Genomic DNA, 14,784 nt, shown 5'->3' on the forward strand with positions numbered 1-14,784 from the left:
TAAGAGTAATTCATAACCTGTTAACATTTCTGTTTTGCACTCTGAATTTTGCAATTATAGCGACTCCACCTCCAGTGGTTTCATGTCTGTCCGCTCTCAGAATGGTGTAATCTGGAATAGCTAGCGAGATTAGGGGGCCTGATGCTGCATGGGGCCATGTCTCGGTCAGGGCTAGGAAATCTAATTGAAATTCTAGGATGAGGTCATGCACATTGATAGCATGAGCTCCTAGGGATCTAACGTTTTGCAGAGCACCTTTCAGGGATGGTGGAATTTTGGTGTTAGGGGCAGTGGGCTAACTATGGTGTTCTGTATGGGTATTGAGTGTGAGGGTGGTTGTAGATGAGTTAGAAGCGTGGTGGTACTGTGGGAGACGGGGCTGCCGGGGGGCTTGTGTGTAGAGATTGTGATGGTAGTTGGGGGGGGGGGTGCGGGGGATAATGTGTTTTTTCTCAGCGAGGTGTTGGTGAGTGCAAGAGGTGAGTCTTAGTCTTCTGATACGTCCTAGTAGAGGTCTAGTGTGTGTTTTTTGGTTAGGGTGCAGAGGTTGGTGAGAGATCCAGTGCGGGCAGAGTCTTCCTGTTCATGTAGGGCCTAGGATGGGTGTAGAGGGATGTGCATATTGTCTAGGTCTGATGTAATGATGTGGGCGCTATTGTGATTAGGAGGATAAAGCGGGAAGGCTGATAAGTTAGGCAGGAATGGGGTAGGGAATGGTGTGTGGTAGTATCTTGGACAGAGTAGTCGTGCTAGGCCTGTACCTAGATGGATGAAATTGCCATTTGTGCAGGTAATAGTGGCTCATGTTATTGTTCAGGTTGTGTGGTTTCATTTGTGTTGAAGAGGTGGTAAAACGGGCTCTAGTATTTGACGGGGTCCTTGAATATAGGTATGGGTGAGTGGAAGAGATGGATGCTATTAGGGTGGTAGATGTTAGACAGAGTGAGAGGAGGTGAATGGTATACATTTGCTATTTTGTGTGCGTATCTAAAAGCGGAATTGGGGAAGGGGCACGTGGATGGCTTAGTGGGGTGCTACCTGGTAATGCTTGAGGCTGGGAGTGGTAGTTGTGGGAGTGGGACATGTGAGAGGGTCAGCGTGAGTGGGCGGGCAGGGTATGGGTGAGGCTGGATGATGTGCGATTTAAAGTGATGGGTAAGAATTTAGATTGTGTACGTTGCTAGTGGAGTGGACAGTGGACAAATGTGACTGTGTAATCGGCAATTACGTACAATGACATTGGTAGTCATAGGTCAAGAACGGAGTACAAACATTGCGTAATATGTTAATATGGTAAGAGACTTATCAGGGCAGACAGGTGAGCAGTTTTACTTTACGGAGGGGGGGTGAAAGCTGCATTTGCTAGTAAAGGTGTTAACAGTACAAGCAACGTGTGAATTGCAGTATAGGCAATAGGCTAAAGATGCTAACAGTACAACCTATGTGCGGATTTCAGTATAGGCAAAAGAACTTTTCTGAAACGGAGAATATGCAACACTCGGTTTAAAGTATATAGTTCAGGATAATGGGGCTTGCGTGCTATGCCTTTATAATGTAATGCAGCACCATACCAGCAAGGTTTACTTGATAAGAATGCTTAGTCTGGCAGTGATAGACCCCTAGGTGGTTTAGTGTGAACAAGTATGCGAGTTTTACAACTTTGGATGCAGTCATTGGCACGTCAGTAATGAGTCTTTGCTTCATTACGAATAAGACGATCTGATGCTACTGTGTGGAACACGTGAGAGTTATACCTTTACAGTTGTTTCATCTTACCGGCTGATTGAGACGTCAGGCTAATGTTCTGGGTCGTTGTGCAGGTCATGCAGAGGAGTCAAGGGTAGGGGTGCTGTAGTGAGTTATCAGGGAGAATTTTCAGGCGATGGCGACTGAGGTACTGGACAGGCAAGGGACAGGTAGTTATCCTTGGGGCGTGTCCTTAGGGCAGTGGGCCGGCTTATGTCTCGCCGGCGTAGGATTGGCTGATAAAAAGAGCCAGCAGCCAATCTGGAATAGTAGCCTGAGTGCAAGAAGGGCTACTGAAACAATCGGGCAAACATGGTGAGGCCGGCCATCTTTGAATAGGCAGGGCCTTGTGGGGAGCAATAGATTCATGTGCTGGAATGCTCACGGCCAGATGAAATCAGATAATAAGGGGAACAGAGATGATTCGATTCCCATGTGGATTGAAACGGATTCAATTGCAGCGCAATCCCCGTGTTAGCAGATTGTATATCTGGATCGTGGATTGCTGTAGAATACCCTGTTGCCTTACCTCAGAGCCTGAGTGAGCTGTGAAGTGGGGGCCACTGCTCCGGCAGTGATGTGGAGCTCCTGCTCCTCTGGAATTCGGCAGTAATCTTTACTGATCAATATCCCAACTCCTGCTTTCTTAAGAGGGCCAGAACCCCAGTATTCCGTCCCAATTCTGGGCTGTAAGATCCTACGTCCTTCACCCCGTGCAAACTTAGTTTCTTGCAGGAACAGTACATCTATCGCAGACCTCCGAAATTCCCTGCAAACAAGTGATCTCTTTGTGGGGGAATTTAGCCCCTTACTTAAGTGTGCCAATTCTAGAGGGCGCGCCCTTTCCTGAATTAAGGACAGTTGTCATCATCTATCCGGGACTCGTATGACCGAGATGGATCTTAACAAATCTGGTTTCCTCATATACCACCATAGACAACTTATCTTAAATTTGCATAACACTACCCTCCCCCCTGCCCCATCCCCAACCAAAGTTTCTTAGCGGCGTCCGAACCAGCTTGGCAAATTTCTCCAAGCCAGAGTTGGACCACCAGTGAGAAACGGAATTGCCTCAGTCCCATCACAAAATATTCAACTAACCAGTGAGCCCCCCCATTCAAACACCCCATCACCCCCACTCCCTCTCCTGGATCCCTTAAATCGTTACATGTCTCCAAGGAATCAGTTTTACTTAGGTTTATTTGTCGGTACCCATCGACCTTAAACCGGTCATCGCCTGCAGCAGTGATACCCACCAGCTCACAGCCATCAGCGTGCCTTCTCATCGATCCTTATCGCCCAGGGCAGTGTACCAGTTCATCCGATTGGTCTCCAACTGTTCTCGCAGTGCCCTCAGTGGTACGCTTGAGGGGAGGCATTCATTCTCCTATACTTTGTAGACCCACGTATGCGCCCTCTTATCGGGCCTTGGATACGCCACTGCCTATCCTCATTTTGTCTTCCACCCTCATTCACCTCCTCCTCTTGGTTTCCCAGCAGGTCATTTGTGCACGTCTGAATGTCCTTCGTTTGCAACCTCATCGTGGTTCCGTTCCACTCAAAGGTGAGCGAAAATGGGTAGCCCCAACGGTACCGGACTTCTTTCTCCTTGAGCCATTTAGTGAGTGGCAAACACATCCTTCTCATGGCAAGGGTTAGAGATGACAGGTCCTGAAAGATTGACACACTCACTCTCTCAAGAAGAATCTGTGGGGCACGAATGGCCTTCTCCAGGACCCTCGCCTTGTCAGCGTAGTTGTGGAATCGTGCCCCCTTCCACCCCTCCAGCCCTGTGTATGCGGTCAATTTTGGGCTCGTCGATGGACTCCTTCTTAAACAAGATTTTCATAATCCTGTGGAGAGTTTTCGTCTCTTTCCATTTCCTCCTCCTTATCTGGAATTCCGAAGATGCGTAAGTTCTTCCGCCTCTCTTGATTCTCCAAATCGTTCATCTTGAGACGCAATTCTTCCTCCCTCGCCTCTATCTCCGTGATCTTTAAGTCTATTTGTGATTCTAGCGTGCCTAGAGGGGTTTGGATATGTTCAACCTCATCTATCCCTTCTTCTATCTTGTCGAGCCTTTGTGTTATTCTATCGACCTTTCCTCCGATGTCCGCCCTCATGCGCGTGAGTTCGCTCAGCAGAGCCGCTATGTCCCCTTTAGTTGCAGCCGCTTCCGTTCCTGATACTGCCATTTTGGGGTCTAAAGGGTAGTTTGGTTCGGTGCGATGCGGGACAAACCGATATTTTGCAAGTTTCTGTCTTAAGTCCATGGATCTTTTAGTTGGTGCGGTGTGTATTGGGCATGGTATGCTGTGTGATATTCGCCAGCACGCTTGTTTCCTCACGTTGGGCTCACCTCTCCTGGGGCTGGCTTATTCCTGAATCTATTCTCTCAATCCTCTTCTGGACTCCATTGGAGCTGTAACGCCGGAATGTGCTGTGTATAGAGGAGGGCACACGCCCCTATGGAGGGGGCCCAACCCTCACGGCTGTTCACAGCAGCCGGCGCCACCAGAGTCCAGCACCTATGTTTAGGGGTATTCCGTGAGAAAGGAGGGCTGCCTCAATTTGCTTTTGCCTGTATTTGGCTGATGATTACACCGTGGGATCCACAGGGTTAGGTCCGCAAGTTTGTTACGCCAGCATGGGTAGTCGTCACCCTCTGGAGAATGTGTGACCAGCACAAAGAGGGCGGCACACCCCACGGTACCGAGAGCCCAACCCTCTAGTGAGCTCCTGTGCTGTGTGTTCAGGATACTTCTAATGCGATCCTGGCAAATTGTACTTCCAGGGTGAGTCAACCTGTCCAGCTTCCGTCTTCCGTTCAGGAGCCCATGTCTGCTCTGCCTTTCCTTAACAAGCGCCAGGGGTACACGTGTCGAAGGAGGGTCTACCTCTGTAATCAAGACTGTCTGCAGATGAACCTTCCCTGGGTTGTGAGGCGGTCACCGGACACCTCAGTATCCACCTCTCACCTCCCACAGTGTTCCAATTTAGCAAGTGCATGTGGGTGTCATTACCTTTCACTCCGGGTGCCCCCAGATTGATTCAGGACTGGAGTTTCGTTCTATAGATATCCTTGCTCCGAGTTCCCTTCCTTCGGGTCGTGGTCCCACTGGACCCTCTTCTTCTCCGCGGCTTCTGAGACGAGTCAGATCCACTTTGCGCACAATGGGTTCGATCTGCGTTACACCCAGTGTGCGGCGCGGTAAGAGAGCTGTGTTTGTGGGAGAAGGGGTTCACTTTTCAAGGATTCACCGTCCAAGTTAATGTCACGTTGGTGCTACCAGGCAAGTGAAGTTGGTATTTTTTATTGGGCACTTCTACACCAGTCGAGGCAGAGTTGCGACAGGCAGTCCCTGAAGCCCGAGACCACCGGGAGGTGGTGACTGCATGAGGGGGGTTCCGCTCTCATTTTCTCCCTGTGGGGTCGCACCGCCGCTAGTCCATTCCCAGTAGAGGTCGTCGTTTGGGCACGTAGCACTGTGGGGCACACCTAGCGTGAGGCGCGCATGAGCCGCCTCTCGGCACAGGGATTCCTCCTTGCCCACACAGTGATCTTCATGTTCGTGCAATGGGTCCTGGAACTTCTGCACGTCCCGCACCTGTTGACGGGGGTGGGGGGGGCGCCGGGTCACAATAGTGGGGGGAGGGCACGGCAAGCGAGACGCAGGCAAGTTCACCGTTGCTGCTCACATGGAGCAGTGCTCCTCAATTTGATCCATTGCCGCGTCTTCTCTCCGCCTAGAGCCTTCAAAAGGGGGGGCTTCCTTGCACATGTAATGTAGGGCAAGCACCCGTCAGGGGGGTGGGGGGATCCGCCACATGTTTCTTCTTCCACAATGCCAGGTCGCTCGGTCCGCCTAGCGACCCCATAGTCTGTTGGTGCCACAGCGTTGCTTTTGTTTTTCTGGCGCGTGGGCCAGGGCTGTCCAAAGGCCTGATACGCGTCACAAGAGCAGGCGATTTCAAAGTGATTCCTGCACCGCTTTTTGCTGAAATTTTGATCAGTTCCAGGGGGCAGGGGGGTACGTTTGCATTAATGACTGGGTACCATACAACGCAGTGGGGGCCATATAGTGGGGGCTCAGGGCACTATTTGGACCGAGGGATTCAGTGAAGCTCATCCGTGCGCCCCCTGATGGCCAGCTCTCCCATTCCTCTTTAACCATATCCAACAATGTTCTGAGTTGATGACCAAACAGCTTTTCAAAATGGGAGAAACCCGTGGATGCTTAAGGCGTGTCCAGTAAAACTATCAAGACTAGAGACAATGCTTGTTCCCAGTTTTTCCCTTCCGGGCCCGTATTTCATCAGAGCATTTGTTTTCATGCTCTTGTATCGCTCTACCAGTCTGTCCATTTGCGGGTGGTAGATGGACTTTATGATCTTCTTTATCTGCAACTGCTCACATACTTGGGTCAGAACAGTGGACATTAAGTTCATGCCTTGATCAGTAAGGATTTCACCGGGGATCCCCATTCGGGTAAATAAGGGTATTAGTAGGTTGCATATTTGTTTTACAAAGGTACCTCTCCTGGGGAATGCTTCTGGATACCTTGTTGCAAAATCCACTATGACCAATACATATTTGTATCCTCTACTGACAGGCTCCAGAGGTCCGGTCCGATCCATCCCTATCCTCTAGAATGGTACTGTGATTATTGGCATTCTTTGAAACTGCGCTCTTACCGGTATGATGATACTAGTCTCTTGGCAGGTAGGTCAGACTGCATAATATCTGGTTACGGCACCATAAATCCCTGGCCATTACGTTTTGTATCGTTTTATGGGCAGCCATGTTCCCTCCTCCTGGGTGGCTGTGAGACATTGTTAACAATGTCTCCCGGTGTGCTCTGGTACTAGCAGTTGTTTGTTTCCTTGTCTCATCTTGCAACACTCTCTAGTATAGACCATCTCTCTGAAGGAACCAAGGGGTGTTGGTTGTGGTGATCTTCCACTTGGTCTGCTTTTTCTTGGGCTGTTTTCAAAGTGAGGTCTGTTAACACATCAGTCCGAATTGATTGGAGGGTCCCATCTAGGTTTTAGTCGACTGCACTGATCTGCACCACCTTTCTGATATGCTGTACCATTTCTTACCGTATTTCTCTTAAATTATTTTTCATCGGATGTAACTGGTGTCCACCTCAGCATTAGAAAAAGGGGATTCCTTTAACCTTTCAACTGTCTTCCCTTCAATGAGTTCTTGGAAACTGGGAACGTCAGACCCAAACACCACGGGAGCCGGGAGAGAGGGTAGGATAACATTGTGTAGATATAGTCTCCTCTGGCCATCATCAGTCTTTGATCGGTTCTATCCAAGAAAACCTCTAACTGAAATCGGAATGATGCAATGTGTCCCCATTTGCCACAGTCTAAACATGGTGGCGTCTGGGTAGTCCAAGGGCTGTTGAACTACGGACTTCGAAGCGTGGGTACCGTGTGTGTGAGGTCTTTCCCCTTAACAGGAGATGTTAGTTGCCTCTTTTACCGCTTGGTCCGATACCTGTAGGGATTTTAACTTTTTGTAGAATCCGGAAACCGGTTGTACCTGGCCTTCTGATAATCAGAGGCCATATTGATAGCCTCTGCAAGACTGGGTCATTAATGCTGTTGAATTACCTTTTTGTTATCTCAGCAATGGATCAAGCTGTGGGCTGTAGCCACCTCTGGTAGATCCATGACCCTATAATACAGTTGCCTTGGGGTCTTGCCTGGTCCGAGTCTTTACATTTGCCGGTAGGCCTCTTCGTCCAGCCCAAGTCTCTCCAGTATAGCCCTTTTGATATCAACATTAGGAGTGTCCCTAGTGGAATTTGCTGCTTGATATGCTCCCTACAAGGGTCCTGTTAGCATGGGGGCGACGTATTGATCCCACCGCCTCACTCATCCTGCACTGTCTGTCCGCTGTTCAGTCATGGTGTGCAGGCAATGATCTCTGCCTTAATGCCAGTAAGACAGAGATCGTCCTCATTGGGTCCCCTAATGCCATGTTCGCACTTTCACTTTGGCTGACCCCCTTGGTCCTGCACCCTCACCCACTAGCGAGTCAAAAAATCTGGCAGTCATCTTTGACTCTACTCCCTCTTCTCACATCTCAGACATGTCCAGAAAGTCCCACTACCAGCTGAACCTCCTTATAGGTATTCTACCTTTGCTCCCCTTCTCACAGAGGCTCACTGTCTCCAGAGCCCTGGTCATCCCCAGGCTGGACTACTGTAACAGGCTTTTTCTCAATCTTCCTACCTCTACTCTCCGACCTCTTAAACTTATCCAGAACAGAACCACAAGACTTATCCTTGGCCTCAAGCCCATAGCCTGCATCTCTCCGGTGCTGAAATCCCTCCACTGGCTCCCCGTGGCTGCAAGGTTCTTGTTTAAGTCCCTCTGCATAGTCCACAAGGCCTTCTGGGGTTGGGGCACCTACTATCTACAATGATCCCTGCCTATATATTTTCCCTCCAGAGCCCTCTGCTCGGCCTCCTACAACTCTCTGCAGACTAGCTGTTTTTCCAAACTGAGATTTGGTGGAAGATCCTTATCCCCTGCAGGTGGATGCCTACCTCTGTAACAGACAACCTGCCTCTCTTCATCTTGAGCCGGACCACCTTAAGTTCCGGAAACTCCTGAAGACATTCCTCTTCTCTTCCTCTTTCTCTCTCCCTTACTAACCTCCCACGATTCTCTCCTGCTTCCCTCCCTCCCTCCCTCCCTCCCTTCCCCAATCTGCTCAGTCAGCTGAATGGTCACCTGGCGCACCTCCAGAGCCTCACAAGTCCCAGGCTCCCCCGCCAGTCCTGCACTGGCCTCTGGGCATCCGCACTCTGCCTTGCATTATTGCACTCCGAATACGTTCCATGAGAGTGGCACTCACTCTGAACTTAAGCCTTGCCCCCACTGGACTGGGTGCACTAGTCCCCCTTACAAATGCACAGGCAGAAGTGTGAGGGAGTGTAACACCCTGAATGTACAAGGCTAGCATGTTTTCCTGGCCTCTGCCTATCTCCCCTACCTAGCTGGTTATGCCTGCATGCATAGGAGCACTGATGACAACCTCTTTTGTCTTGCATGTTCCTCTCCCGCCCTATACCCACTTGCCCCCCCCATTCTGTCACACACACATACTAGTAGAAAGGCCCTGGCCTAGTATGCTAGTTATTACTGTTAGATCATTCAGAATCTTCAAGGACTAAGAATGGTGATGATATCCCCTTGTTCCCTTCCCTCCTTGAAGTGCTTTGAAGCACTTCATTTGTGTATAAGCGCTTTACAAATAAACAATGACCTGTCTTTAGGCCACTGAGCAGTCTGGGCGTTAGCTAAAAGTTCATAACGATAAATATTGTCCAACCCAATTGATCCAGAAGTATCAGGAGGGTTGTCCCCCTCCTGATACTAATGTAACACTGAGGATGGTGCAACCGGCTGGGTTTGGACAGTGGCAAAGGCATTCGTAATTTGTAGCAATGCGACTTGATGTTTCTCTTGTGCTGTGAACTGTTGGTGTTCCTGAGCCTGAATGGCTTGTTGAAAAACCTATCAATCGTCTTGGGATTGTTGGTTTGGTTTAGAATCAGTTGATGATGTTGTCCATCTGACACCACTTTGTAAAGGCAGTGTGGGTTATAGAGATGAGGACTCGGGCAATTAGTATAAGGATATTTAATAACCTAATATCAGGTACATGTAGGGTTGCTTCACCCCTTCTCTCTTTCAGGCGTTCTCAGCAATAGTCCCTTGTTACAGGCATAAAGTACTCTCCTCTGGACTCTGAGTCTTAATTTGCGCGGGCCAGTTAGGAACTGGACCCAGATGGAGAAGGCTCCTATCAGATTAAAAAAAGGAAATCACCCCCTGAGCCATATTTTTTATATGCCTCCCTTGGTTCCCATCAATTGTGTCCCTCAGTTGCGCCAATGGGATCCCTTGTTGTCCCCCTCCCACGACATTTTACCAGCACTGCCATCCACTCCATTTTCTTGTTTTGGGCTGCGGCTCCTCCCCCTGCTGCTTCCGACATTCTCGCGGTTCGTTCCTCCCTTTCAGCCATGGATTGCGTGCCACGGGTAATCCGAGCCCCGATGTGGGCCCGCTCCCCCGGGCAGATGTGCTCATCCTCTTCATTTGGGGCTCCGACGTTGACCCCGCCATGGATCGACAAGCTCCAGTTCAGCCGCAGGCCTTGTTGATCACGGCACAGTCAGAATCTCCTCCTGGTACTGCGCCAAAGGTGAGGAGGTTGGGTATAGATTCTTCCGGTTTTCACCCACCTTTCATCTCCTAAGCATCCAAAGTGGATACCCACACTATGAACTCTATTGGAGCATCAGTCTTTTCAAGGTGCCAACCTATATTTCTGTTTCAGATAGCGCGTGTATCGTCGTTTTGATGAAGTAGTAATCTGCGGCGACAAAAATCACTTTGTTGGGGAAGTAAATGTTTAAGGGTTAGTGGAATAGTGCAGGCTTGTGGGGGTGGGGGTGATATTGGGGGAAGGCTAGCTTATGTTGGGGCCATTCAAAAAAAATAAATGGATGTAATTTTTGACGAAATACATTACCACGGAATACTTTACTTTGGCAAAACAATATGGTTAAAGATAGAACAATCAGCGTTATTTCCTACTAATTGTATGTTTCATGTTCATATTCAGTGTACATTTGAGCCTCGATACCCGGTATCTTGGTACTCTGGACAGTGCCTTAAGAATGACACAACTAGCATGTATTAGAGGGGCAGGCATGAGCATACACATTTGTCTGGGGGGGGGGGACTGTAGAGCAGTGTCTAGTTTTGGGATCTAGGCCCCACTGATCAGAGGCTAGCAAGGTTTTCCGACCTTGGTAAGTCTGATCTGCAATTCATTTGCGCCATGCCTCTGTGGAGAACATGCTTTGTGGCAATTTTGAATATGGATCTGATAGGTGTTCTTGTTCCAGAGGAATACAACTATTTGGTTGGTTGAGGAATGGTGTTTTGCTATGCAAGTATAGGGTGCCCCGTGTGTGGGTGAGACAATCATCTTGGTCTTGATTGTTTTCTTCAGCGTGTCCGTGAAGACCAATGTTGATTCTAAGCTTCCCGCATGTGCATTCACATTTCCGTTCACCCTTTTCATTTTGTAAGATAAGCATGCTGCAAGAGAAGCAATTTACTTAGTTTTGCAGATTCACAGGCATCCATGTGGGATCGGATGGAAGCAAACAGCCATAATTGGTTTAACGTGGTACAGTTTTATTCAAAAGCATTGAAACACAGCCTTTAGGTGAGGACATCCTGTACAATGTTGCACAAGCACCTGTCTTCAATTACTGTATGGCAATAGGTCCTGTCTTGTGTGCTACTGTGCTGACTCCTATGCTTTCTTTCATACTAATCCTTCAGGGAATCTGAAGATTAGGGAATCTGAAGATTATTGTTAAGCTGGCAGAAAAGCCCCTCCGTGATCCATTTTATTTTGTAGTCTGTGTAAAATACTGAAAAGCTGAAATGTGGGTATTCAAGACACAGCGCATTACCAAAACACCATTAGAACCTGTTTTGTTCTTTGGCTCTCCATGCTTATCCAGCACTTGACACCATCTTGTGATTCCCTGCGTATCTAATCCTAGGTGCCAACTAACCAAAAAGAGTTAAGATGCTGCCTTCTCTTCTTTCTTACCCTCACGTACTGTTTTTATTTCCATTGCAAGTGGATGCACAGTGTGTACCATTATGCTGACAGTATTATAATAGTGTGTTTTTATAGATCTTGTGTATTGGGTGGTAGATGGGGGTATTGGACCTTGCAAACACTGGCAGTTCCAGGATGCTCTGGTTGGGTGCAGAGCGAGCATGTAAAAATGGTCTTGTATTACATTTCGGCTGTGAATATAGGATGGGATGTGGGTTGTTGGGTGACTCTACTGTGGCTGCTGATGCAGGGAACACAAAACCATCCTATTGCTTGCAAGTAAAAAGATGTAGGCTTGGCTTTGTCTACGGGTAGGCTCATGTTTGCTTTGAAAAAATGTTATTGTGCGAACCGACATGGGTGGAGTTATGGGTCACGTTTCGCTGGTCACCAGGTTTGTTAGTCTACCTCATTGCATTTATTTGTAGGTAATCCACTTTTATTTGTGATGGGCTGGGTGGGAGGAACCAGGATGCCATAGTCACAGGTGATGACTGTCTAATGTTTTGGTTGCTGGGGTAACTTCCCTGTTTTCTGTCTGTCTTCCAGCACATCTGGATCAGCCCTGTTGTAAGGCGTTGTATGACTTCGATCCAGAGAATGATGGAGAGCTGGGTTTCAGGGAAGGCGACATAATCACCCTGACTAATCAAATTGATGAAAACTGGTATGAAGGCATGATTAACGGACAATCTGGATTCTTCCCTCTGAATTATGTGGATGTGCTAGTCCCGCTACCTCAGTGAAGTAGGCATTCTCCTTCAGCTTCATTACCACCGTTGACAAACTGACAAGCTCTCCTATGGAAAACGCAAGGAGGGGTGCACTCAGGCATCCTCCTCCATTCGGAAGCAGACCATGCCCAACACTCTCCCAAGTGCCGCACAAGGTATGCATAGGGCTCTTCGAAGGCCATGCAAGTGAGGGATTGCAAAGGTGTCCACTTGGCCAGATTTTTCATATAATTCAGAATTTGCCTTTCCTAGTCTTTGAAAGGAGCCGTCTGTCTAGAATTTTGAATGACCAAAACCCCAAGACTGAACTGATCTGTCCGGCGCTAATATGTACAATCCTGAAATGTGATACATCAGCTGCCACCCAGAATAGTGTCTACAGAATGTTGGGTATTTAGTTATCCACACATGATGAAGCTGCTCCTGCTCCATGGAAACATTTGAGCGTTACCTCCCTTTGCATGCGACGTGTCTGTGCATAAAGAAGTGGACGACCATCTTCATTTCTCTGCAACATTCATACCAGCAAGGAACACGCTTTTTCTGCATGGACGCCACTTAAGGGACCAAGCTGTGCATAGCTTGGTTTGACCAAGGGACCCTCAATGTGCGATGGAAAGGCTGGCAGGGACAGTCAAAAATAAAAACTAATTTGTGTGTAGGAATTATAGGTTTGAGAGCAGAGACGCCTCCAGAGTTTGGTTTGTGCACTGGGAGACATTTTTCAGCTTGGCCACTCCACTTGCTACATTCACCTCCATGCTGATCATTGACCTGCGCTCTAGGCAAACATTCCCTTTGCTGTTCATCGGCCCTGATATGAACAGGAACACTACATGCTACACTGAAAACACTAAATACAATAGACTTCCTCCTCTCTAACCCCTCACATGATATTGTGTTGGTCCTGAAATACATTTCTGATTGTAGCAGTTATTTAGTGTGGATAGCACATGTTCAAGTGTAAATCTTGCCATTCCAAAGAATAGGGGGCACGAGTGTGGTTGCTGTACTCCCATAACGAGGCAGGTAGCATAGACATGACTATCTCCTATCCGTAAAGAAGCATATAGTACAGGTTTGGGTATCACAAGTCTCTGAATAAGGGACTTGCCACATTTTTAGTTGTGGGGTGCTAGTCCCAGAATTAAACTGGAGGAGCAGCTTAGGAGGGGTGATCAGTGCCTGAAAGAGTTGGGTGTAGCAGAGTTTCGGGGCTACCAGTGGCAGGAAATGCATGCAGCACAGGATCCATATGTACCAGTCCTAGACGGATTTGGGTAGTGCATGTTATTTTGCCCAGGTTGCCACTCTAGAAGGCATTTTGCACGGGTTAGTATGAGTGCCAGTACTGCAACTAGCCACCTAGCACAGTTTCGGTTGCAGGGCTCAGAGTAAGGCACTGGAATATAAAATTGCCATCTTGCACAGTCCTGAATAGACCGCAGAGTGTGTATCTTGTAACGGCATGTATTGTCCTTTTCACAGATTGTGCTAAAGACCCCTGGCTACCCCCGGTCGCCTTATTGTGTGTATAGCACAGGTCTCGGTGCAAAGTTCCTTAGCCACAGAACAGGGCTGGTAGAAAGGCTTTGGGTGCGAGTGTTTCCAATCCCAGAAGAAAGGACTAGCAACTCTGCCTCTTGCAGTCAGATTTGCCTTGCAAGCTGTGCGTCATATATGTGAATATCCAGTATTCTCTCTAGTTTGATCGCCTGTGATCCTTGTCAGTTGTGTGGGATGGATTGCTCCAGAAATTCACCCAACTGCAAATAAAATGTTCTGTTCCGTTCCTTCACATTCCCTTGAAGATATACAATTGTGCAATTGGGGGCAGTGTTGTCTTATACTTCCCCCTTACTACAACGTTTTGGATGTTAGTGACCAAAAAAAGTGACAGTGCACCCCAGAGTCATCTACCCTCATTGGTGTGATCAAGGTGTAGTGTCGTACCTTTAAATAGAGGATCTTGGCAGCCAAGAATGGAGACAACGTTCACTTGAAGCAGCCCACCAATCCCAAAGTGCAGACCATTTAAGGGAGAGGGGCAAGGCATGCTTCCATGTTTACAATGACCATTTTCTTAATATATTTCCAATGAAAACAATCAAAGTTATCTTTAAAACAGAAGTCGTCGCTCGTTACTTTTAAGTGTGTGATCAAGTTTACAGATGAGCTACTGTGCAATGTTTATACAATGTCACTCCATGTCGGGTCAAGAACACATTCTTGGCAGTTTGTGTGCTAATGCAACAGAGAGCTAATCGCTGGTTTTTAACAGTCATAGTGCACAGGAATGTGCCCTTTTTGTATACATGTCACATACAACGGATGTCTTGAATAAATGAGTATTTACCGGATGGGGTTTGGTGTCTGAAACGTGGCAGAACAACTGAGCGAGAGAACACCGCCAGAAATGGGCCTGTTCTTGAACAACATGATGTCAACATTGCTCAATCTACTGACCAATGATGGACACTAATTACAGCAGGTAGAAGTGGCATATTTGAAGGCACTAAGAAGCCCATAGGCCTTTGAAAGATATGCCACCCTGTGTGTGCACAGCGGCTCTTTATACAGCAAGCTTTTGCAGGCTGTACAAATATTCAAGGGCTTAGTTTGTTGATC

General features: G+C 48.0%; 1 protein-coding gene across 2 annotated transcripts in view; it reads left to right on the forward strand.

Moving 5' to 3' along the window:
- SH3GL1 (SH3 domain containing GRB2 like 1, endophilin A2) overlaps positions 1 to 14,516 on the forward strand; it is a 362,525-nt gene extending 348,009 nt beyond the window's left edge. For both annotated transcript variants that reach the window (XM_069649372.1, XM_069649373.1), the window contains one exon: positions 11,972 to 14,516. In XM_069649372.1, the coding sequence (XP_069505473.1) occupies positions 11,972 to 12,168 (197 nt within the window). In that variant the 3' untranslated portion in view covers positions 12,169 to 14,516. The remainder of the gene's footprint in view (positions 1 to 11,971) is intronic.
- The last annotated feature ends 268 nt before the right edge of the window (positions 14,517 to 14,784 follow it).

Source organism: Ambystoma mexicanum, chromosome 1p, assembly GCF_040938575.1.
Source record: "Ambystoma mexicanum isolate Mex_15411 chromosome 1p, UKY_AmexF1_1, whole genome shotgun sequence".
Classification (NCBI taxonomy): domain Eukaryota; kingdom Metazoa; phylum Chordata; class Amphibia; order Caudata; family Ambystomatidae; genus Ambystoma; species Ambystoma mexicanum.